The sequence below is a fragment of the Lactuca saligna genome, chromosome 2, assembly GCF_052625555.1.
Source record: "Lactuca saligna cultivar CGN05327 chromosome 2, ASM5262555v1, whole genome shotgun sequence".
In the NCBI taxonomy this organism is placed as follows: Eukaryota; Viridiplantae; Streptophyta; class Magnoliopsida; order Asterales; family Asteraceae; genus Lactuca; species Lactuca saligna.
In genome coordinates this window covers 152,313,416-152,336,713 of record NC_136418.1, presented here as the reverse complement: position 1 = coordinate 152,336,713, position 23,298 = coordinate 152,313,416, and the positions used below count along the sequence as shown (strand labels likewise).

At 34.2% G+C, this 23,298-nt stretch overlaps 5 protein-coding genes across 6 annotated transcripts; 2 read left to right on the top strand and 3 right to left on the bottom strand.

Moving 5' to 3' along the window:
- Positions 1-613: 613 nt before the first annotated feature.
- LOC145032157 (uncharacterized) lies at positions 614-2,378 on the top strand. The gene is made up of 2 exons (XM_078980866.1): positions 614-747; positions 1,337-2,378. The coding sequence occupies exon 2, from the start codon at positions 1,401-1,403 to the stop codon at positions 2,166-2,168; it is 768 nt and encodes a 255-aa protein (XP_078836992.1). The 5' UTR covers positions 614-747; positions 1,337-1,400; the 3' UTR covers positions 2,169-2,378.
- A 2,474-nt stretch (positions 2,379-4,852) lies between these two features.
- CLPB3 (casein lytic proteinase B3) lies at positions 4,853-9,367 on the top strand. The gene is made up of 10 exons (XM_078980864.1): positions 4,853-5,409; positions 5,805-6,023; positions 6,128-6,365; positions 6,480-6,675; positions 6,774-6,828; positions 6,924-7,074; positions 7,165-7,473; positions 7,563-7,828; positions 7,903-8,829; positions 8,908-9,367. The coding sequence occupies exons 1-10, from the start codon at positions 5,155-5,157 to the stop codon at positions 9,235-9,237; spliced, it is 2,946 nt and encodes a 981-aa protein (XP_078836990.1). The 5' UTR covers positions 4,853-5,154; the 3' UTR covers positions 9,238-9,367.
- A 5,973-nt stretch (positions 9,368-15,340) lies between these two features.
- LOC145032154 (uncharacterized) lies at positions 15,341-17,481 on the bottom strand. The gene is made up of 2 exons (XM_078980861.1): positions 17,321-17,481; positions 15,341-16,866 (listed from the first exon to the last, which is right to left on the bottom strand). The coding sequence occupies exon 2, from the start codon at positions 16,834-16,836 to the stop codon at positions 15,484-15,486; it is 1,353 nt and encodes a 450-aa protein (XP_078836987.1). The 5' UTR covers positions 16,837-16,866; positions 17,321-17,481; the 3' UTR covers positions 15,341-15,483.
- Positions 17,482-17,555: 74 nt separating this feature from the next.
- Positions 17,556-19,718, bottom strand: LOC145032153 (lysine-tRNA ligase). The gene is made up of 6 exons (XM_078980860.1): positions 19,315-19,718; positions 19,075-19,224; positions 18,733-18,991; positions 18,419-18,637; positions 18,191-18,333; positions 17,556-18,095 (listed from the first exon to the last, which is right to left on the bottom strand). Exons 1-6 carry the CDS (start codon positions 19,606-19,608, stop codon positions 17,793-17,795), a joined length of 1,368 nt encoding a protein of 455 aa, XP_078836986.1. The 5' UTR covers positions 19,609-19,718; the 3' UTR covers positions 17,556-17,792.
- Positions 19,719-20,420: 702 nt separating this feature from the next.
- LOC145032155 (membrane-anchored ubiquitin-fold protein 2-like) lies at positions 20,421-22,962 on the bottom strand. 2 transcript variants are annotated; one of them, XM_078980863.1, is made up of 6 exons: positions 22,643-22,962; positions 22,479-22,551; positions 22,008-22,320; positions 21,608-21,772; positions 20,837-20,921; positions 20,421-20,735 (listed from the first exon to the last, which is right to left on the bottom strand). In XM_078980863.1, exons 3-5 carry the CDS (start codon positions 22,141-22,143, stop codon positions 20,866-20,868), a joined length of 357 nt encoding a protein of 118 aa, XP_078836989.1. In that variant the 5' UTR covers positions 22,144-22,320; positions 22,479-22,551; positions 22,643-22,962; the 3' UTR covers positions 20,421-20,735; positions 20,837-20,865. The 2 variants fall into 2 exon arrangements, with proteins under 2 accessions (XP_078836989.1, XP_078836988.1); XM_078980862.1 differs by lacking the exon at positions 22,479-22,551.
- Positions 22,963-23,298: the final 336 nt, after the last annotated feature.

The window sequence follows — 23,298 nt, the reverse complement described above, 5'->3', positions numbered from 1 at the left end:
ATGTAACTCTTTAGAGAAATTAAATATATTCCTACCTTTTATTCCTACCAAGCCTCTTATCTATTTAAAGGATTACGTTTGTTATATTAGTATCCTAAAATATCATTAAATTTCCTTAAATGAGCATTAAATTTACATATGTCACTATTTAACAGGTTAGGATGATATATAGTTACAAAAATGGGAGTATATTAAATTTCTCAACAGTTTAATACGTTGCTATTGATATATTTGTATGTTGTGTTTAGTAAATTCATTTGTCAAAATCTTTTATAAATCCACAGACATTGAACTTGAAATCACAAAAACTTAAACGAGTAACGTATATCTATTTTATAGGAGTGCTTATGACATGAAAAACACTAATTTTGAATGGAAAAAATAAGATACTTTATATAAACATAACAAAAATGACAAAAATTATATCTTAAACAAATAAGACATGGTATTTTATGAAATGTTTAGATATGCATGTTAAATAAGTATTGTACTTCAATTCGTAATATTTAGTTTTAAACATGCAAATACACACTTTTTATTATCTAAAAAGATTAAGTGTGAAAAGAATCTGATCATCTTTTTAACCCTTTATATTTCAGTTTCCCGATGTCCGATTGACGCCAATTGCCAGGGACAACTGTAGAAAAGGATTCATCTCTCTGGTTTCTTCTGTATCCTTTCACTCCGGCCGCCGACGTCCCATCGGCTACAAGAAGAGCATATCGGAGGGCAGATTATTATCGCTTGGTACGCAATTCGTAAGCCCTAATTTTGCGTGTAATTTTCGTTACCTTATCTATGATCAGCCGCAATCGTGATTGCATCTGCTTATATTGTCTATTACGATTGATTTGTACTAGTTTTATTGCCTAGAGTTTATGTTTACAGGTAACGATTGCTTTGCAATCTAAGCTATTTGTTAATTCATATCAAATGTTATATTTTTTCTATGACTAGTTGTTTGTGTCATACGATTTTCTTATGTTTTGAGTAATTTGTATTAAGTGAGATGCTCCCAACGTTTGGGATAAAAATTGATTTAATTTTTCATGGCCTAGTAGTTTATATTTATAGAGCAAAATTGGTATGCATTTCTATGAACTCCACTGGTTTTTAAGATTTATATCAGTTTTGATTCAAAAACTCCTTCGTTCGACCTCCGATCTCTTATTTTTGTCTCGTGTGTAATTCATATCAAGAGGCTATCTGCTAACTATTTTCATTAGAACAACGAAAAATCAAGTACATCTGAGAACCTGATTATTTCTAGGGTCTATTTTCCTTCTAAAAGTACTCAACTGGTTTATAATAAATCTTTGTTTTTTGTTTCACACAGGATCAATATTCAATCGGATGCATTTCCAGGATTTGAACAAATTTTAACACCTGCTACCCATAATATGTGGAACTTTGCATCTAAATGTCTAGCTGGCACCGGTGCCCTAAGGTTTAGAAACGGGTTCAGAAAACTAAAACAAGGTGGCAAAGAATTATCAGATGATGAAGCTTCATCCACAGTTAGTAAAGATGATGGACTAGAGTGCCCAATATGCTGTGAATCCTTTAACATTGTTGAAAACATACCTTATGTTTTATGGTGTGGCCATTCACTCTGTAAAAACTGCGTGTTAGCCCTTAACTGGGCCATTGTGAAGGTCCCTCCTTTACCAATCCAGTTGCCTCTTCTAATATCCTGCCCTTGGTGCAACCTTTTATCCCCTCGCCTTGTATTAAGAGGAAATTTAAGGTTTCCGCGTAAGAACTACTTTCTTTTATGGATGGTTGAGAGAATAAATGGTGAGAAGGTGAAGTCTGACTCTGGTTCTTGTGGGGAATGTGGTCCCCGCAAGAACCCGAACCAATGTCAATGTCAGACTTTAGTGAACGTGAATGTTCACAGGCGTCAGCCGTTGGGGACCACCCAAAACAGTGGTGGTGGTGGGGTACAGTCTTATGTTCAAAAAGGTTTGGTATTTTTTGTTGAGTTAACGGCTAAGTTTCCATTGGTGCTGATATTTGTTCTGATTGTGTTATATGCGATTCCTGCAAGTGCTGCGGTTTTGGGTTTGTATGTTTTGGTGACTATTCTATTCGGTCTTCCTTCATTTCTGATGTTATATTTTGCTTATCCGAGTTTGGATTGGCTGGTGAGGGAAATCATGGCTTAGGGTTGTGATTACAGTTGATACGAATAATTATAATAATAATAATAATAATAGATCATGCATGGTTGTCATGTAAAGAGTTTCTATGTACTTATTCTTTGTTGTGTAGAATATTATGGTATCGGGGATCATTCTTGCTCATTTTCTGTTGGTGTATTTGAAAATTGTATATTGGATTGTGTTATGTCTAAAATGTACAAGGTTTGTATTGTATTATTTTTAAATTGCTGCCTCAAACTGACTTGTCTATAACAAATTATAAGTGACTCGCTATCGATTAATAATAATGATAATATTAACAAAAATATGGTCTAAAGTTTTATCTGGAATAGAGTGATAAGTTTGGTAGTTTTCACTTTTTTAATTTCTTTATCTTAAATCAAGCTTTGCAACAAATTATGATGTTTATGACATATATTACATTAACATCAAACTTCAACCTATTTAGTCATCAAAGTTTTTAAAAATTATAAAGTTGTGACTTAAGTTATGGGTTTGGTTTTATTACACCATTGTATAAGTCCATAAGATTTATCACTCCGTTGGGACTAGTAATAGCCCATTTAGTTTGTTTCCTACCGATGTTACATAAGCATCTATGTATGTCCGTTCGAATTTTAATTTTAACATTTTTAAATTTTCTTTATATAGTAAGTTGTTGAACTTCTCCATGCAACTAGAAGCTTTCCAAGATATTTGATCAAAAGCTTTCAGGCTCGCAACATTCAACCAGCGACAGACACAAAGTTTGAGTAGTGGAGACATTAAAAAGAAATTTCCAAACAAATCCAAAATAATAGTAACACTCATACTTCTATATAAGCTCGAGAAATGGTGTGACATGACTTAGTAACATAAAAAAAAGGTCAAATTTCTTTAAATCTTAGCCCAAAAAATACAAAACAATCAAAAACATCCATTCAAAAACTAAACGTAAAAACATTAAAAATCGGAGAATTTTTGTTGTCTATTTATAATATACGAAAAGATACAAAATACTTATTCATTCATTAGTACCTCTTCAAAATACTAAATTACAATTTTAGCTTACTTAGTCCGACCCTTTTGTATGACCCACATGTGATTGCCCTTGCAGGTAGGGGTGTTCGTTTGGATGGATCGGTTTGATTTGATCCAATCAGATGAATTCAAATTAATTTCGGTTTTCAAAACGTGAATCAAAATAGTCCAAATTAATTTCAAATCCAATCTGAACCATTCAAATTAGAATTCGGTTTGATCGGTTTTTATAATTCGGTTTTTAACAAGCGAGACATTATATATATATATATATATATATATATATATATATATATATATATAACATAATATTAATCAACTCTAAAATAAATTGTTTGATGAGAATTAAAATTATGAACTATTAAATTTTTTTATTATAATTCAATATTTTATAGATAAAAGAGCAGTTGAAAAGTATACATTGAAGTATTTTATTGAATAATAATTTCTAATCTTTTTAAAAATACAGTTTATCAAATTAATAAATAGCTAAAAGATGTATATTTGAAACAAATATATATAAATAAATAAATAAATAAAGTCTTATTCGGTTTTTTTGGACTATTCGGTTTTAATTTTATAAAACGTACCCAATCCAAAATCCAAAATAGTAAATCGGTTTCACTAGAAACTCATCCAAAAATCCAAAAATCCAAAAATCAAAACCAAATAGTGCAATCCAAATTATCCAATCCAAATTGTCCAATTAGACAATTTGGTTTTATTCAAATAGTAAACAATCTTACCGGCAGGTTCTTAAGATTGCTATTTCTTTGATATGGTGACACCTCTAGTAACAAACTAACAACTGATTTAAGAGGGTCATCAAAATATGGATAGGTTGGGTGCACGTTACTATGCATGTTTTTTCTTTGTTATAATCGGTTTGTCTAGCTTCTTACTAGCCTAATAAAATTTCTACCGTTCTAAAAAAACATAAACAATGCATATTCATTGAATGCCATTTACTCAACTAAGCTAACACTTATTAGTAAAAAAAGCCTTACGAATTGCAGCCATGCATCCTTATCAGCGAGAAGAGAAAAAAATACTACAAATTAGGAATAAAACAAAAGGCTTACTTAGAGTTTTGTCCATGGAGCCGTGGAGGTACCGAATTTGATTGATGAATTTTTTTTGAAGTGATTAAGGTTCTGAAATTCAATGTAGGTAGATTCCGCTTTATGTTATGAAAGTTTAGAAAAATGCTACAACATCCAAGTAGATACGGATTGGATTTGAAGATCAAGAAGTATTTAGTGACGTTTAGGTATTTTATGAAAGCCTTGGGCATCGAACCGATTAGTACCAAAACTAAAATGATATAAAATAAAGAACCAAGTACCATATAATTGGTTCATTTTGTTCATCCCTAAACATAAGATGATCAGTAATACTTTCCATGCCAAGGATCGTGGAGAGCTTCCAGATCAACCATCACAAAACCATGAAGTACTCTCAACCGGAGGGGGGAGGAGAGAGAGAGACCTCCCACCACAACTCACAACGAAAACGACCGACCACGAACTCATGAAATAACGTGCACAATGATGGTTTGGTGTGATACGTATTGCATAAGGCCTAATAAACCCCCAACTTATAACCGAGTGGTTTATGTTTCAATAGTAAATTAACAAGGATGTAAAAACAACAAAATATTGAGGGGAAGTGATTGGATGGAAATATGGAATGATGGGCTGTGACTTGTGGTGGCAGGAACAGAAACAACTCGACAAGCCTCGCACTCTCTTGAACCATCTTCTTCCTTCTTCATATCCTTCCGTATATATATCTCAACTGTTTCAACCCTCTCCTCCACTCATCACTTCACTCACAAGTTTTGCGTTGGAACTTACCAGAACCCTATCTTTCCCGTATTCCCACTCAATCCCCTCTACTTTTCCATTCCTTCATCAATCCCAAGAACCTTAATTTATTGGTCACTGGACTCACTCTTCTTCCGTCACCGATGGCAACGACAACGTCTTTCCCCGGCGTTCGCATCCACGCTCCATCCTCCACTGGCATCGATAGGACTACATTGTTTGCTCAACCGTCTGTCTCCTTGAACTCTTTTTCCAAACCTAGAACAACTACCCTACGTTCGTTGAAATTAAGGAGTAGAAGTAATGATGTTTTGCTGCTCACTCGGACGGGTGATAGGTTTGGTGACAAAAGCTCTCGGTCTTTTGTTGTTCGTTGTGATGCTTCATCCAATGGGAGGGTAAACAGTTACTAAAACCTTTCTCTTGATTTATCGACTGTACTTTTTTTTTATTTGCTTAGTTTTCATTGGTTTTGTGCGTTCCTATTTGGATATGAAATAACATCCCTTATTATATAGTTTATGTGGTTTGTCGATGATCAGTTGGATTATTTGCAAGATGTTAGGGTTATGAATTGGGGGAATGAATCAATCCATGATTTGTGAGATTCAAACTACTTTATTTCATTACCTACAAATAAAACTCATATCTTTATGAACTTAACAAACGCATATCTTTGCCAATGAGCTAATGTTGAGTTTCTTTCTCATTACTTGTAAACTTGCAGTGGTTTTTTCATTAGTTACTTGTTTCCATAATATACTCATGTGATGTCTGGACATTGCATTGTCAGATTACTCAACAAGAATTCACAGAGATGGCATGGCAAGCAATAGTGTCTTCACCTGAAGTGGCAAAGGAGAACAAGCATCAGATAGTGGAGACTGAGCATCTGATGAAAGCCCTTCTGGAACAGAAAAACGGGTTAGCTAGACGAATCTTCTCCAAGGCTGGTGTGGATAACACCCGCCTACTTGAAGCCACTGATAAATACATTCAGCGACAACCAAAGGTGAGATATTGTTGTAGATAGATATTATTATGGATTAATACTTGTCTGAATATTAGTATATTACCTATTCTCACCTTGGAACTCCTGATTACACTATGCTGTAGGTTCTTGGTGAGTCAGCTGGGTCGATGCTAGGGCGTGATTTGGAAGGCCTAATGCAAAGAGCAAGGGATTACAAGAAAGAGTATGGCGACTCATTTGTGTCTGTTGAGCATTTGGTACTTGGTTTTGTGCAAGATAACCGATTTGGGAAACAATTGTTCAAAGATTTCCAAATTTCTTTAAAAACCTTAAAGAACGCAATAGAATCCATCAGAGGACGACAAACAGTAATAGACCAAGGTAAAACATGCAAATGATTTTGCTCATGTTTATGATGATTGATAAGGATCTTGGAAATCCTTGAACTAGTATAAACCCAACTGATCCTAATTCCTAATATATTTTGAACTTCAGACCCTGAAGGGAAGTATGAATCATTAGAGAAATATGGTAAAGATTTGACTGCTATGGCGAGAGCAGGGAAGCTTGATCCTGTGATAGGAAGAGATGATGAAATACGCAGATGCATCCAGATTTTATCAAGGAGAACCAAGAACAACCCTGTCCTCATTGGTGAACCAGGTGTTGGAAAAACTGCAATTTCTGAAGGGTAACCTTTTCTATATCCTGTATTATACATGTAATTACAAAAAACCCAACTACTTTGAAGCCTTTGGAACCTAAAATTCGTGTTTCCCTATTTGACAGACTTGCTCAGAGAATAGTGCAAGGTGATGTGCCTCAAGCTCTAATGAACCGAAAGGTACATAGTGCTATCTTATCTTATCTTTTTTTTTTTTGGCTTGACCTTCTTGAATATGGTGTGCATTAACTAACTAACTTGTTATTACATTCCAGTTGATATCCCTTGACATGGGTGCGCTTATTGCTGGAGCAAAATATCGTGGAGAATTTGAAGATCGACTCAAGGCAGTGCTCAAGGAGGTGACAGAATCAGACGGACAAATCGTTCTGTTCATTGATGAGATCCATACTGTTGTTGGGGCAGGTATTTGCTTGAATTGAACCCTGGAATCTGGATAATCTTTTCATTTCATGAAATATACGGTTTTAATCATATGATCTCAAATTGATGTAGGTGCTACAAATGGTGCAATGGATGCTGGAAATTTGTTAAAACCAATGCTTGGTCGTGGAGAGTTGAGATGCATTGGTGCAACAACATTGGACGAGTATCGTAAATATATCGAAAAAGATCCTGCTTTAGAACGCCGATTTCAACAGGTTTATGTTGACCAACCTACAGTAGAAGATACAGTTTCTATCCTCCGTGGACTCCGTGAGAGATATGAATTACATCATGGAGTACGCATTTCCGATAGTGCCCTTGTCGAAGCTGCAATTCTCTCGGATCGATACATCAGTGGTCGTTTTTTACCCGATAAAGGTAAAAATCAAGAATTTCAAGATACTTAATCATCTGCGTACATGTCAAATCTCACTCAAGAATCTTTGTATCTTGTAAATTGTTTGCAGCCATTGATTTGGTAGATGAAGCAGCTGCTAAACTGAAAATGGAGATCACTTCAAAACCAACCGCACTTGATGAGATCAATCGTTCAGTACTGAAACTGGAAATGGAGAGGCTATCGCTCACTAGTGATACGGATAAAGCCTCGAAAGACCGGTTGAGTCGACTCGAGGCTGAGTTGGCTCTGTTGAAAGAGAGACAAGCCGAGTTAAATCAACAATGGGAACATGAAAAAGGTGTCATGACAAATATGCAGTCCATTAAAGAAGAGGTAACTCAAAAAAGTTTGCTTTCACAACATTTCATCATACTGAAACTAACTAACTAACTGTTCTCTATTTGTAGATTGACAGGGTGAATTTAGAAATCCAACAGGCGGAGCGCGAGTATGATTTAAACCGTGCTGCTGAGTTAAAATACGGAAGTTTGAACTCTTTGTTGAGACAACTTGAAACTGCTGAAAAAGAATTGGTTGAATACATGAGCTCAGGGAAGTCAATGCTTAGAGAAGAAGTCACAGGTGATGACATTGCTGAAATTGTAAGCAAATGGACGGGCATCCCACTTTCTAAACTCAAACAATCCGAAAGGGAGAAACTCCTACACTTAGAGGAAGAGCTTCACAAACGGGTCGTGGGTCAGGACCCGGCGGTGACAGCTGTTGCGGAGGCGATCCAACGGTCAAGAGCGGGTCTATCAGATCCCCACCGTCCAATCGCGAGTTTCATGTTCATGGGACCCACGGGAGTCGGAAAAACCGAGCTAGCAAAAGCACTTGCTTCTTACTTGTTCAACACAGAGGAAGCTCTTGTGAGGATCGACATGAGCGAATACATGGAAAAACACGCGGTGTCTAGATTAATCGGCGCGCCACCTGGCTATGTCGGGTACGAGGAAGGCGGGCAGCTGACCGAGACAGTGCGCAGGAGGCCGTATGCGGTTATTCTGTTTGACGAAATTGAAAAAGCTCATGCGGATGTGTTCAATGTGTTTCTCCAGATTTTGGATGATGGTAGGGTCACCGATTCGCAAGGTCGTACAGTCAGCTTTACAAATACAGTCATCATCATGACATCGAATGTCGGGTCCCAGTATATTTTAGACACGGATGATGACTCCATGCCAAAAGAACGCGCTTACGAGACCATAAAACAGCGAGTCATGGATGCAGCTAGGTCAATCTTTCGCCCTGAGTTTATGAACCGGGTTGATGAGTATATAGTATTCCAACCACTTGACAGATCACAGATCAACAGAATAGTCCGTTTACAGGTAAGTTGCTTCATAAGTTGGGAAATTGTTATTGATTGGATTGAATTGAATGTTTATTTATTTTTTGTTATGTTATAGTTGGAGAGAGTACAGAAGAGGATAGCGGATAGGAAATTGAAGATTAATGTAAGTGAAGCTGCGATTGAGCTTTTGGGGAGTCTTGGGTATGACCCGAACTATGGAGCTAGACCTGTGAAGCGGGTGATTCAACAGCATGTGGAAAATGAGCTTGCCAAGGGTATCTTGAGAGGTGAGTTTAAGGATGAGGACACGATATCAGTGGACACAGAAGTCACAGCGTTTTCAAATGGTCAACTCCCGCAACAGAAGTTGGTTTTCAAGAGAGTGGAGACTTCGTCACCTGGTGATGCTCCCAAGGATGAACAAGCATTCTCACAAGCTTTGTAGAGGTTTATGAATGCACATGTAGATGATGATACATAAAGTTATACGGAATATCACGCATCGTAGTTGATGTGACATTAGCTAGAGCATGTTTGTCTATGATATGCATAATAAATGCTTATGCTTTCTGCTATGCTGAGTTTTTTTTTTTTTTTTTTTTTGCCACTTGAAAATTCAGTCATCTATTATTGTTGCAAATCAGAGTTTTAAGCCGATGCTTTCTTAACTCATGCACAAAGACACTACCATTGGTTCCACCTTCCAAATGTTCTGAACTGAAATGTGCTTAGAAAATGTTGAAATGTGTAAATTAGCCCAAGAGCCTTTATATTAAATGCAACCATATTCAACAAAGACCAAGCTTGTAGTTTTTGTATGTAGTATTGCAAGTGTATAAGACGGATTTTGGCATGTCGTGATACGTAGAGATTCGAATTTGATCTAACAGAAACAAAATTTCAGTTAAATATTGAAGGGTTTTTTCCACAAAAAGCCATTATATATATATATATATATATATATATATATATATATATATATATATATATATATATTCAGGTTCATTTGAAACCATTCTAATTTTGTGAGACCTTGAAAACAAATCTAAAAATAATTTTAAAATGCAAATTAAATGAAAAAATCCAAAAATTCTTTTTTTTTTTAAAATATTATTTTCGGAACTTGAATTAACTAAAAAAAATTAAAACAAAATAAAAAAAAATTAAAAAAAATCCCGTTTTTTTTTAAAAAAATACGTCAAATATTCTAAATAGAATATTGCACTACATATTCTAAAAAATAATTTTAAAATGCAAAATAAATGGAAAAATCTAAAAATTCTTTTTTTAAATATTATTTTCGGAACTTGAATTAACTAAAAAAAATAAAAAATAAATAAATAAAATTCTATTTTTTTTAAAAAATACGTGAAATATTCTAAATAGAATATTACACTGTACATATTCTAAAAATAATTTTAAAATGCAAAATAAATGGAAAAATCAAAAAACTCTTTTTTTAACTATTATTTTCGGAACTTGAATTAACTAAAAAAATTATAAAAAAAAAAAAAGCGTCTCACGGTCTCACAAAATTAGGCCGTCTCACATGAACCTAACCCTATATATATATATATATATATATATATATATATATATATATATATATATATATATATATATATATATATATATATATATATAATATGTTATGTTTTAGTCTCAACTTTATTTTTTGCTCCTCCTTTGCTATTATACTTTCGAAAAAGCATATTTTTCTCAGTTTGCATTTAACCTTAACATTTATGTATGGATTTGCATTTAGCCCCAACAATTTTTTGTTTACCAATTGCTATTATTTTTTTAGAAAAGAACTTCCATTTTAGCTATTGATCAATCACGAATAGATACTTAAAATGTAATAACTTCAATTTAAAAAGGAAAAAAAAAACAAAAGCAAAAGTCGAAACTGTTACTTCTCCTTGAGGGTGGGGCGTTTTAGCTAGTAAGTCAATGACTCTTTTTTTCTATTATTAATGTTTATTGTATTTAATGTACACATGTATTTTAAAATAAAGGAAAAAAGATCTAGTTTAAGTCTCGAGTCCGAGACATTTAATAAACGATACAAGATGTTAATCTTTGAGCCAATAAAAATTGTCATTTCTTTGGTTTCTCAATAAATTTGTCATTAGAGATATTTGGTTTTTCAACAAATATGTCATCAAAAATAAGTAAATAACCAATTGTTTTTTAAATGAATTACGAATGAATTAACAATTTTGATTTCATAAAATTATCATGTCATAATGTTTATTAATGTCACAGACTCAAGGCTTGCAGCATGTCTTTTTCCTTCATTTTAAAAAACATGTGTACATTAAATACAACAAACACTAATAACACAAAAAAAAAAAGTCCGCATCCAGGAGAAGTTTTGATTATTTAAAAGTATTTGGTTTCTCAACAAATATGTTATTAGAAATAGCCAATTGTTTTTAGATGAGTTATGAATGAATTAATAATTTTGATTGGCTCAAAGATTAACATGTCATATTGTTTATTAAATGTCACGAACTCATGACTTACACTAGGTCTTTTTCATCATTTTAAAATACATGTGTAATATCTTGTTTCAAATTGTTTCCATTTTGAGATGGTGATCAAGGACTAGGTATCAATAGGCTTCAGATCCTCAAGGAATTGGCTTTTGGACCTAGTTGGAGTTGGATAATGTATCTTGGATGCTCAGTATTCATTTTGAGTTTTTGGGTCAAAGGGCATTTCAGTAATTTGTTAGTTTGGGATTTTATGGAAAGCGGATGTTCGTTCGGGATATCTTATGGCAAGTATGAGTTGATAATAGTGTTGAGCATCTCGATACATTTTCATGGATATAAGGATGGTCGGAAGCGGAGTTGTACCAAGAAAGTTATGGTATTCGCATGAATTAGAGTTTGGGGAAAATCCTAGTATGCGCGGGGTACCAAGGTGGTACGTAGGGCATACCGAGGCAAAATGAGTTACGTGAGGCGTAGGTTGAGGAACACGTAGCATAGTACGAAGATGGGTCGGGGTGCGAGACCTTGTTTGATGACAGTACGAGGAGGTACGTTGGGCGTACAAGGGTCAGGTTGAAAACCCTAATTTTAGGGTTGTACCCTATATAAGCATAATGTTAGCCTCTTTCTTCATTTCTAAGTCATCCCGCACCCTCTAAAAACCCTAGAAATCGTCATTTAGCCTTCATGGTGGCATTTTGAGCTCATTGTGTCCATTTTTTTTATGTGTTTGGTCCCATTTCCAAGAAGATGGAGTTTGGAGCAAGGATGGGAATCAAGGAAGAGCTTATGGATCTTGCTTATGTGTCTCATTTCTAGCTTGTTGGAGGTAAAAAGTTTTGGACTTGATCATTGATGTCTTAGATCTATCATTTATGAGTTTTGGTTCATTTTAGTCCCAAGAATGAGATCTAGTGGTCTTGATTCCACTCCACGAGCTTTGAGTTGCCCCTCTTCGTGTTTCTGAGGTTCAAGGTCCATAAATCTAGCACCTTTAGAGTTTAAAACCATCTATGTTGGAGTATGAGTCACTTTCATGAAAGTAGAATGCTACACTTGAGATTGAGTCTTCTTGGGGCATGAAAAGTCACCAAGTTAGTGACTTTATGGTTCTAGACGTTCATTAAGAAGTGGATCTGTGGTTTGGACTTATGAGATCAAGCATTAAGAGCTTAATAAAGGTTTTGGCTCAAGAGAGGAGTACGTTGGGCGTACAAGTCTGTACGCGCAACGTACAAGTCAAACAACCTCTACGCTTAGCTTACAGCTGACTACGCCCTGTGTACTCAGTCAGGGGGAGTTTTGCTTATTGGGCTTCTGTGTGGGCCATCTGTTGGGCTTATTTGTTTCGGGCCTTGTTGGACCATCAGGTTTTGGTCTGATAGTGATTTTGAGAAGGTCCACGAAGGGATTTGGGCCCAATTTGGAAAATTGAGCCATAGTTTAGGCCACGAGCGGTTTTTGGGTTTTTGGGCTTAAGTGTTTGAGTTATTAATGGGCCATCGGAATACAAAGTGTTTGGACTAGAAAGAATGGTTGGGCCTTAAGGTAAGGCCTATGTAAGGAGTTTGGGCCTAATTTGGAAAATTGGGCCATTGGTTAACTAATTTTCCTTTGGGCCTTTCAGATTGTAAGTTTGGGTCTTAAATTTGGGCGAGGCTAGGTTAGGGGTAAAATGATCTTTTTACCCTAGGTATGGAGTTATGGTTATGGATTGGAACCCAATTGTTAATTAGGTGTTGTTTTGTTATTGATAGTTTGGAGATCTGCCAATCAGCAGCCAAGGGTGTTTCTGTATGATTCAGCAGTGCGAGGTGAATCTTCTTACGATATCTATGGGTCGAAGGCACCAATGTCGGCCCATTACGTGTTATGTGGTATGCTAGTTATCTCTGTGATACTTGCATGAAAGACCCCGGGGGGAACCCGTGATATTTGGATATCAGATCATAAGGGGAAAGCCCATGACATTCCATATATAAGACCATGGGGGAACCCATGGCATCCCAAATAAATACCATAGGGGAGCCAATGGCAACTATATGTATGTTGCATGATATTATGTGGTTGTATGTTGTATGGTATTTTGGGAAAATCACAAAGTTTTGTGTTTTTGGTTTTCAGTTTATGTTTCAGGTACTTCGATTTTCAAATGGAAGGGTTTGAGATGATTGCAGAACACACATCACATGTTTTCGTTTTCTGTGAATTACTCTGATTTGTCAATGTTTTGATAAAACTTAATTACTCTGGTTTTATGGGAAAGCATGTATTAACGATCTATTAATCTAAAAATAAAAAATTTTATGTCATGATATTTGGGGCGTTACAACATGTATACATTAAATTCAACAGACACAAATAATACAAAAAAAAGAGTCATTGATTTAGTAGCTAACACGCCCCACCATTCAAGGAGAAGTCGTAGTTTCACTTTTTTCATTTTAAATTATTATGTTTTAAAATATCTATTTGTAACTGGTTAATGGCTAAAATAAAATAAAAATGGCAAATAGGGAACAAAAAAATATTGGAGGCTAAATACAAACTCATACGTAAAAGTTGGAACTAAATATAAACTGAGAAAAATACAAAACTAACACGTCATCATGACATTTTAGTGACCGGTCAATGGCCTAAAAATAGAACATTATTCAAAATATAATGATAAGTGAGAATCAAAAAATAAAATTTGTGCTAAAACAGAACAATATTGTATATATTTTATGGAATAAACTCAATATTAATGTACATGTTACATTAAAGTTAAGAAATAACTTAACAAGAAATTTTATTTCTAGATTTATGAAAATTGTAACTTTCTTGATAAGAAAACCACTTTCAACTTTTTCGGGTATAATTAATTTTCCAGTTATCTTTATTCCTCGTTTTATATTTTTATTTTCTAAAACCTTGTAAAGTATGTGGTTTCCAAAACTCTCCGCCCTTTTTTTTGATTGCCATAAATAACATCCTTACTATTATAGCTTAAATTTTTCCTTGTTCCTCCTTTCATGCAATTTTGCGAAAACCTCTCTTGTCACTCATCTTGAATCATGTTCCACCAATATATCAAAAAAGTAATTTTGCCAGTTTTATACAATGCTATATGGTGTCCATGACATGGATACCAACGAGCAACATACCCCTCTATATCACCTATTACGCGTCAAAAATTGCTCCATACCCGATGACCTAACGAGCAACAAATGTTTGCAACTTAAAAATCTCTCTCTCTCTCTCTCATAAATTTTATCTTGATGGGAGCCTAGGTGGGATTAATGTCGATGACACTTTAGCCTAACCATTGGATCCGAAAAAAGATACAATATCTTTGTATTTTAACTTACAGTTTACACAAAATTTTCAATTTACATTAACTTTTTAAACTTTAATATATATTAGGATATTGGTGATTTTGAATCCTTGTATTTTAACTTATATTTTATACAAAAATTTCAATTTACATTAACCTTTAAGCTTTAATATATATATATATATATATATATATATATATATATATATATATATATATATATATATATATATTAAAATACTAGTGATTTTGAATCCATATTGCTAAATCTGCATTTTTAAGTTTTAGTGACTACTCAAATAAATAAATATTTTTTTGTCACATCTCACATTATCATTCAATTTTTCAAATGTTATGTTGTGGTTATTTTGAGTTAATATTTTTACACATGTCATTTTATGAATTTTTTTTATTTTAATAAATTTCATAAAATACTTTAATATAATAATTACAATAAATATAGTAATAAGTAAATGTCAATTTCATTAATGAATTTATCTTATTATTTCAAAATAATCAAATTAAATTTCATTAATTTATTTTTCTTATCTATTTAAATTTAAAAGTTAAAAAATCATTTTTAATAATTCATTATTTTTTTATTTTCTTATAAATCCAAAGTTACTTATTAAATATTTAGATTTTTATTATATGATTTCTACACCTAATATAATTATATGTAAAATTAGTTAGAAGATTTTTGTTGGCGCCAAACAAAGAATAAGAAAAAATTTCCACTTTGCATTTTACCGCAATTTCTACACCTTTCTTAAACATTTCTTCCCTTTTACAAATAAAACAACAACAGCCACCCTATATAATGATTTTAATTCAAATCTCCCACAAGGATTCCGATTGTTTTCTTTGTCGTTCCTCATTTCTCAGAGGGAGTTGCAGGTGCCTCATCTTGACGAGATATCACAGTTTCAAAAGCACCCACCAACGCCCCCACCTTCGTCTTCATGTCCTCCACAAGCTTACTCGCCGTTTCCTCTATCACACTATTAAGCAACTCCTGCGCTTCTTTCCTCCCCACTTCTTGGTGCTTCAAATTCACTTTCTCTGATTCTTCCTCTTCATCGCTCTCCACCACCGTTCCCGCCTTAAATTTCAGCCTCCGAGGACCATCATCCCCCTCGACCTCCAACACTTTCCCTCTCCTGAACTTCACACCCCGCGGACCATCCTTTCCTTCGGATCTCACCACCCTATATCTTCTTGCTTTCTTCTCACCATCATCATCGTCGTCATCATCCTCATCATCTTCTTCTTCTTCCAAGATATAACCTTCTTCATCGTATTCAAACTCTTCTTCTACCAGAAGTTCTTCATCACAAACTTCATCATCCACAGACTCTGAGTTTTCAACCTGTTCGTTGGAAGAAGATTCACAGTTTTCAGATGATGACTCTGAGTTTTCAACCTGTTCTTCATCCAAAACCTCTTCGGAATTTTGAAGGACGGTCGATTCTGTTGTAGTTAGGGTTTCAGGAGACTCGATCGTTTCTTCTTCAACGCCCATTTCTGCAGCCTCAGCTTCTTGCAAGATCATTTCCTGCATCTTATCTGCTATCATCAGCCTGAGCTGCGTTTTTGTTATCACAGTTTGATCCTTTCGAGGAGACGCAGGTTTATGGCTCTTTTTGGGTGTAATCTTAGTAACTTTTTTGTTTTTAAGGGTAGACGAAGAATGGTTGGCTGAAATTGGCTTAATAACTTTTTTAGAAGGTAGCGAGTTATGGCGCTTGACGACTTTAACAGGTACAGCAGGAGTACGGATTTTGGGAGCTCGAGAAGATTTAGGTTTTATTTCCGTGATCTTCTTTCTCTCGACAGAAACTACAGTCCTTTTGACTCCATTATTCTTAGTGACTGATCTTTTTCTTGAAGCCAATGTTCTTGTAGTTCTTAATTCCATCTTTTCATCTTTCTTACCATGTTTACACAAATCATGACAAGAACCAGTTGAGGGTGTGAGATAACGAGAAGTTGTCATAGCGTATATTCTTTTTGGACCCAAATTTCTTGTATTCTTGTAATCCATCCATTCATCTGTAGCATTTTTACAGGAATCATGACAAGAACCAGTTGAAGGTTTGAGATAACGAGCGTTGACTCGGTATTCTTCTATGATAGTTTTTCGAGTGGTTGATGATATGATGTATCTTCGGGGTGGTTTGCCTCCCGGAGCACCCCCAACACCATTTTCATCTACTCGGGTAGCCATTACAATAAGAAGAAAGCTTAAAAGTCAAACCTGACACCACACAACAACATGCATGTCACCAATGTGATAAAAAGATGATGCACATCAAAAGCATAATATTTTTATGAACATTAATTTGAAATATAACTCAATTTTCACTGTTTTGGAAAAGGTGATTGATGTTTATGGTTGAGAATTTAAGTGGAATCTGGTTTCTGTTTAGAGATTAATCATCAATAATGGCAGAAATAAATGATTTCGATCATGTAAACATATATCATAATCATTAGCATTCAATTGCGTAGACACAACAGAATCCACAAAGCACGTAGTGTAATTGAACAGAAATCCGAAGAAAAAAACAAAGTATCGATCTTAAAAGGAACTCCGTTTAGGAAAAAAAGCAATCGATAACAGAATGTATGATCCTTATCCTTCGCATACAATTGAAATAAAAGATACAGAATTAAAATTACGAAGAACATGAAAGCTAAATAGGATGTACCTTTCTGCTACTTGAGCTTTTTTCTTAATTAGAATTAGGAAGAAGATGAAAGCGAAATAGGACGTACCTTTCTGTTACTTGAGCTTTTTTCTTAGGAGAAGGGAAAAAAGTCGAGTAACAGAAAGGGCATTGATTATAGATGAGTTATGCCTTGGATTAAGAGCCCTAATAATCACAATCATATATAAAGCAATATTTAGCGGGTTTCATGGCCAAAGACATGGCAGAGAAAACAAGAGCTTCAACCGTTTTTAGTAATATATAAATTTAATTAAATTATTTATTTTCGATCACAAATCCAAAATAAAAAAATTCCCAAAAAAACAAGAGGATGATTTCTTTTCAACTTTACCCAATCATATACTATTCCGACATATGTGCAATTGCAAGATGCTACTTTCTTGCATTATGAAACAAAGTTTGTGTATACATATATTTGTTTATAGCTTTTCTTCTTTTTTGCTCCAATTAATCATGATCGTTTACGACCTGAAACTGTCTTCTTAACTGCACCAACGGAAACTAGAAACTGATCGAGCGATGATAAAGTTTTCATGTCATCTGGAGGAAAGTAACTTGCAGCCTTTCCCATAATCGATGTAAACAGAAGTTGAAGAGAAGGTCGTGTAACATAACGCTCTCCTAACAGATCATCAAGAAACGCAAAAGCTGCTACAAAATCGGATCTGTTTGCGTTTACAGGAGCCGCAAAGTGTGCAGGGATGATTCTCTTAAATCTCCAATCTCTCGAGATGCTGTCGATCCAATCCCTCACCTGAAAACAAAAAACAAATCATCGATTTGATTTCATTTTCCTTTTCAAATCGACAAATTTAAACAGGTCTAATAATGGTTAATTACTGGACATGCCTTTTCAGGAACTTTGCTGAAGACTAATGTTTTAACAATTGGGGAAACGATTAATTTCTGTGACATTTGTGAGAAACTAGCGTTTGGTTCTAGCAGATTTGATGGGCCAAGAAACAAGATTTGAAGAACCATTCTCTCCCACCCTGTAACAAAAGAGGATCGCTGATTCAATACATAAAATGGCAAAAGGGTACAAGCGTAATTTACTTTCCTTAACCAATAACAGACCTTTTTGCCTGTTCATGGAGTTATCAATGACTGGTTCTTGAGAGACTTGTTTCCCTTTACTAAGAAGCTTCACAGCCAACCCGTTTTTAGCAGAAGCCAACAACGAATCATTGCTTATACATTCAGGAGGCTGTTTTGGTACATATATTACAGCATCAGTTACAAGTAGTGTCTTTGAAGGCTTATGATAAAATGCGACCTCCACGTATGGTCCGATTCCTGAATTAATCAACAACGAGAACGAATGAATGATAGATGAACCTTGAAGGTAATTGATGAGAAGGTTAACTAAGTGATTTTAGGGTTTATATTACCGACTTCAGGAGAGCTAAGAATCTTTTGTTCGATCTCTGAACCCCATGGGGTTGAAAGATCTTCATGTAGTAATGTTTTGGCACGAAAAATCCCGAAAAATTCAAGTGGTAAATTCAGAGGCCAACTCCATTGTCTTGGTGCCACCCATATTTGAGCTTCTGGGAACTTTCTGGAAAATGGGGCGACAAATATTTTATGCTCGTAAGCAAATGTAGGCAGGACAATGTACTCTACTGGAGCTCCTAACTCCTTCATTAACTGGAAAATTGGAAGAGAATTACAAGTTTGAAATTCAAAATCCAAACAAAGATGTTGAAATTTGACATGAATTAAGTAGCTACCTGAATGCATTCTTTAGTTGGGGCAATTGGTGCATGAACCCACAATCCACCTGATTTGAGTTTGATTACAGTCATTCTGATGTTTGTTGAGACGCTGCTGAATCCCAATGCCTGTTCTTGCTCGAACAGCCATATGCAGTCTTTTACAGCCTGAAATAATCATGGTGGGTGAAGATCTTAATGTAAATAAATACACACCCATGGAAAATTTTCTCATAGCCCTAAAGAATAGGGCTTTACCTCGGTCCTGATAGTGCGTCTATTGAGAAAAGGGCCAAGAGGGAATGGGAAACCAGTGAAATTGACGTAAAATCTACCACTACCACCGCCGGTGGTGGTTGTAGCGGTGGTTCCGGCGGAAGCAGAGACTATCAACCTGGGAAAATCCAAATCCCTAGGTTTATTGGCGTAACCTGGTTTGAAATTTAAAGATAAACCCTCTAATGGACACCCACTAAGGAATTTAGAATTGGATTGTTTGGGAAGATCAATAGTTGTTGATTTAGGTAAAAGAACAGATATGGCTGTCGCCATTTCTGTTAATTTTTCTGAAATTGATGAAAGTAACCGGAAGTTGAAGAACAAAGAAGAAAGAAAAAAAAAAGAGTTTGAAAGGTAAGGTGTGTGATTCAAGGTAATGCTTCTTACACGTGGACTCCCATAGTCCCATGTTGGGGGATCTTCCTACCTGGATATTCAGACTTATTTTTGTCTTTTTTATTTTGTGACAAATAACTGCTGATAATTAGATGATGAAAAATTGAAATCGTGATTTTTTTTTTTTAATATTACGTGTTTGATCGATAGCTGTGCAAAACAATCTTAAAGTTTTGTTGTTTTTGCATAATTCGTTTAAATAATTACCAGAATTTGTATGAAATAACATAATCAAAACAATTAGAGGTCCAACAATAAATTGAGTTTGAATGAAACATGTCACGACTCTTACACCACATTCAATTTTTATAACTGTTTATGCATTTAACCAAACACATGGTCAAAAGATACGTACAATCATTGAATAAATATCAAACAATTATCCGTCACAACTAGCTTTTAAGAAAACTACACTACTTAGACTAGATTTTTAAAAGTTTTTTTAAATTTTTTCTAAATATACTCTTTAAATAATTATAGAAACACATATTCTCTTAAATATTTTATGCAATTTTATATATTTCAGATAATTTTACCAAACATTATTTTTTATTAGCTAACATTTAGCTTTTTATTTAACAACTAACTTTTCAACGAAAAGATTATGAATATATACCGATGGGAAGATTAAAATCAAAATTTCATAATAACCACCATAATCCAATAATCCAATCTACGGTTTTCATAAATGTCACGTAAAAAATTCATTATCATTGTTGTTTATTCATATCTAGTCACAAATTTTTCAATCCTTTAGAGATCAGGCTGAGCGTTTCAGAATAGTATTCAAGAATCCACAAAAATACGCAAAAAAAAAAAGTAACTTGGAAGCCTCACCAATTGTATATAAACCTTGAACAGTAACTTGTATAATACATATATTAATCACATGTGTCTTTTTCCCTTATTTTCTGATATATTTTTTTTATTCAAGATTTTCATTGTCCAACCATTCTCATCTCAACTGCCGTATCATCATTTGTAACTATACCAGCAATCTTTATCTGCAACAAGTTATAAATATATACACTAATTTAACAACAAGATTCAAGAAAAAAAATAGTATTTATTTATTTATTTATTTTAGAATCGAAGACTAACAAACCTGTAAACGATTTGACCCGGGATCGATTCTCATAATATAACACAGGCACATTTGTTTTGTTTGAGGTTACTTGTCGCTTTCTTTTCTGGTAAATGACCAAAAAAGGAAGGTTGTCTTATGTTAGAACAAGAAGATACGTAAGCTAGTGGAAAAAAAACTGTACTTTATCTTCTCCATCCGTGTCTTGAAAATTGCAAGATTTCTATTTATGGAAAGGGATCATAAGGACATGTATATGGCAATTGGCATTGTTACAAAAGAAAAAAAAAATGATAATATTGATTTGGGACAACAAGATTCTCTTGCTTTCTACCAAAAAAAAAAAATTATTCTTCCAACAACCTTTAAATCAATTGTTCAAAATATCATGTCAGATGTAACACTCTAGGTGGTTGACTAAGGCCCAACTCCCAAAGCCAACAAATCAATGAGCCCAATCGACATTGGAATTAAAAACTTTTCTAGAAGCAAGTGAGCTACTCACTTGAAGACAGGATTCTCTTGTTTTGTAGTCGTTTTAGATGTACTTTAAGCAAAAAAAGAAACCTTTACAAAAAATAAAATAAAGTGTTGCACAATTTAAATGAGATGGGGAGTACTTGTTGTAAAGTTGAAAGTCATAGTTAGAAATTTCTAAAGAAAACTAGACATGCATATGAATTTTGGAATGAAATAAAGGGCTATGTATGTCACACTGTATGTTTATTTATGTATTGAACAAATCATTTTCCAGACTAAAATTTCAATATTTTTTAACAAATTTAGACGAACCTTTTTCCTGTGGGGGTTGACTAATAACAACATGCATTGTCGTAATTCCACCAGGGACATCACATAAAGCACTTCTGCATTCTCCTACTGTTCTATTGTTCTCCAATATTTTTCCTGCACTAATTATCTTTACATCTTTTACAGTTCTTGGTGCATTCTCCTTCTCTGTTCCATAAAAAATAACAAATCCCCATTTAATATCAATACACTTCTTATACTCTAAACATAATAAACACTTTCAACTAGATCATCAGGGCTTTAGAAGAACAATGGAGAAAGTCTCTTTCTGGTATCGCTAAAAACAAGTCCCTTTAAGTTTTGAATCCCAAACGCGATTCACAGAAGTAACAGAAATATTATCAAAATTACATAATAATAAGTGTATACAGTATAGACTAACCTTTAGGCCATTGAGAAAGGATACTTTCTTTCAAGGTCGCGACACTTGCAGCTGCTGGAAAGCTTTTTGGACCAATATCTGATCCATCAATCAAACGAAACTTAATCTCTAGTGAATCTTGAACAACTCCCGACATATCCCAATTTCTAAAAACCCCAAAGATCTATATGATTTTGAGTGCAAAGGAACAATTATGTAGCCCTAGAAGCTACACAGAGATGGTCTTGATTTTGATCGACAACCATTAATGGTGATCACGCTGAAAACTTCGAATTCTTGAAATTAAATAGTCTCTGAGCTGATATGAGATCCCCTGAGAAGAATATTTCAAGCATGAAACAATCACATCTACTGATTGCAGAGTAAATACAAGAATTAAGATCTCTCTAGCTTCAAAGAAATTAAACACCCAAATATTCTTTTGATAAATGGATATTTCAATTGAATTGAAATAAAAACAAACACTGAAACCTTCAACTAGATCAGACAAATCGATCCAAATTAAAGTCAAATACCACCAACGAAGCGTATCATCTACTCAAATCTTCAGTTGGGTATCGTTATAAATCAAGTAAAAACAAAATTAGAAAGTTTCCTACATGTATGATGATTGAAAGGTTAGGGAAAACCCTTACTTTGCTCAAGAACTGATCTGGGTTGTCTCTCAGAGCGTTAAATTTGGTGAAGAATAAAGTGTGCACGATTCTTAACCCACAAATTAAAGAATTAAAAATCTCGGTGCGATGATTGATTAAACATAAACAATACAAGTCAATCAGAAAAAGGAAGAAGATAAAGAAAGGAGATGCAGGATGGGGAGATGGAAGAATAAAATGGGGGTGTTTGGGAGTTATCGAAAGTCTTGGAAATGTGTGGCCAAATGTGCCAAACTTTCTTCAGCCTTTTCTCCTTCGAATACTCCTCCGAAGTCTATGGTTTAATCGACGTATTTTCTTTTCCCCACTTCTCCTATAAATATACATATACTCTCCTACTCAAACAAAGTATTCAAGATTTGTGTTCTTGCATTGTGTTGCATATTGTCATTCTTGAAATGGTTTGATATAATATTTTAAAATGGTAAAGTGTTAAAATGATATAAATATTGTTCATACAAAAAATTTGGCAGCATTTCCATCCATTATTAAAAAGGATGCAAAATAATTGTAATTGATATGTTAAGGCTTTTAGAAAACAAAGTTTGTTACGGTAGGAAACTTAAACACTTATAATCAGTATTGAGTTTTTCAGATATTTTGCATCAAAATTGGGGCAGAGTATTTCGAATATA

What these genes read in the sequence shown, in the direction of transcription:
- LOC145032154 (XM_078980861.1), bottom strand. Translation starts at nt 16,836, where the DNA reads ATGGCTACCCGAGTAGATGAAAATGGTGTTGGGGGTGCTCCGGGAGGC.
- CLPB3 (XM_078980864.1), top strand. Translation starts at nt 5,155, where the DNA reads ATGGCAACGACAACGTCTTTCCCCGGCGTTCGCATCCACGCTCCATCC. An exon ending in ACAAACAGTAATAGACCAAG is followed by an intron (nt 6,366 to 6,479) that starts GTAAAACATGCA and finishes TTTGAACTTCAG; the next exon opens with ACCCTGAAGGGAAGTATGAA. An exon ending in AAGCTCTAATGAACCGAAAG is followed by an intron (nt 6,829 to 6,923) that starts GTACATAGTGCT and finishes ATTACATTCCAG; the next exon opens with TTGATATCCCTTGACATGGG.
- LOC145032155 (XM_078980863.1), bottom strand. Translation starts at nt 22,143, where the DNA reads ATGTCGGGAGTTGTTCAAGATTCACTAGAGATTAAGTTTCGTTTGATT. An exon ending in CCTTTCTCAATGGCCTAAAG is followed by an intron (nt 21,773 to 22,007) that starts GTTAGTCTATAC and finishes TTTATGGAACAG; the next exon opens with AGAAGGAGAATGCACCAAGA. An exon ending in TCAACCCCCACAGGAAAAAG is followed by an intron (nt 20,922 to 21,607) that starts GTTCGTCTAAAT and finishes GTCATTTACCAG; the next exon opens with AAAAGAAAGCGACAAGTAAC.
- LOC145032153 (XM_078980860.1), bottom strand. Translation starts at nt 19,608, where the DNA reads ATGGCGACAGCCATATCTGTTCTTTTACCTAAATCAACAACTATTGAT. An exon ending in GACGCACTATCAGGACCGAG is followed by an intron (nt 19,225 to 19,314) that starts GTAAAGCCCTAT and finishes TGATTATTTCAG; the next exon opens with GCTGTAAAAGACTGCATATG. An exon ending in CAACTAAAGAATGCATTCAG is followed by an intron (nt 18,992 to 19,074) that starts GTAGCTACTTAA and finishes CCAATTTTCCAG; the next exon opens with TTAATGAAGGAGTTAGGAGC.
- LOC145032157 (XM_078980866.1), top strand. Translation starts at nt 1,401, where the DNA reads ATGTGGAACTTTGCATCTAAATGTCTAGCTGGCACCGGTGCCCTAAGG.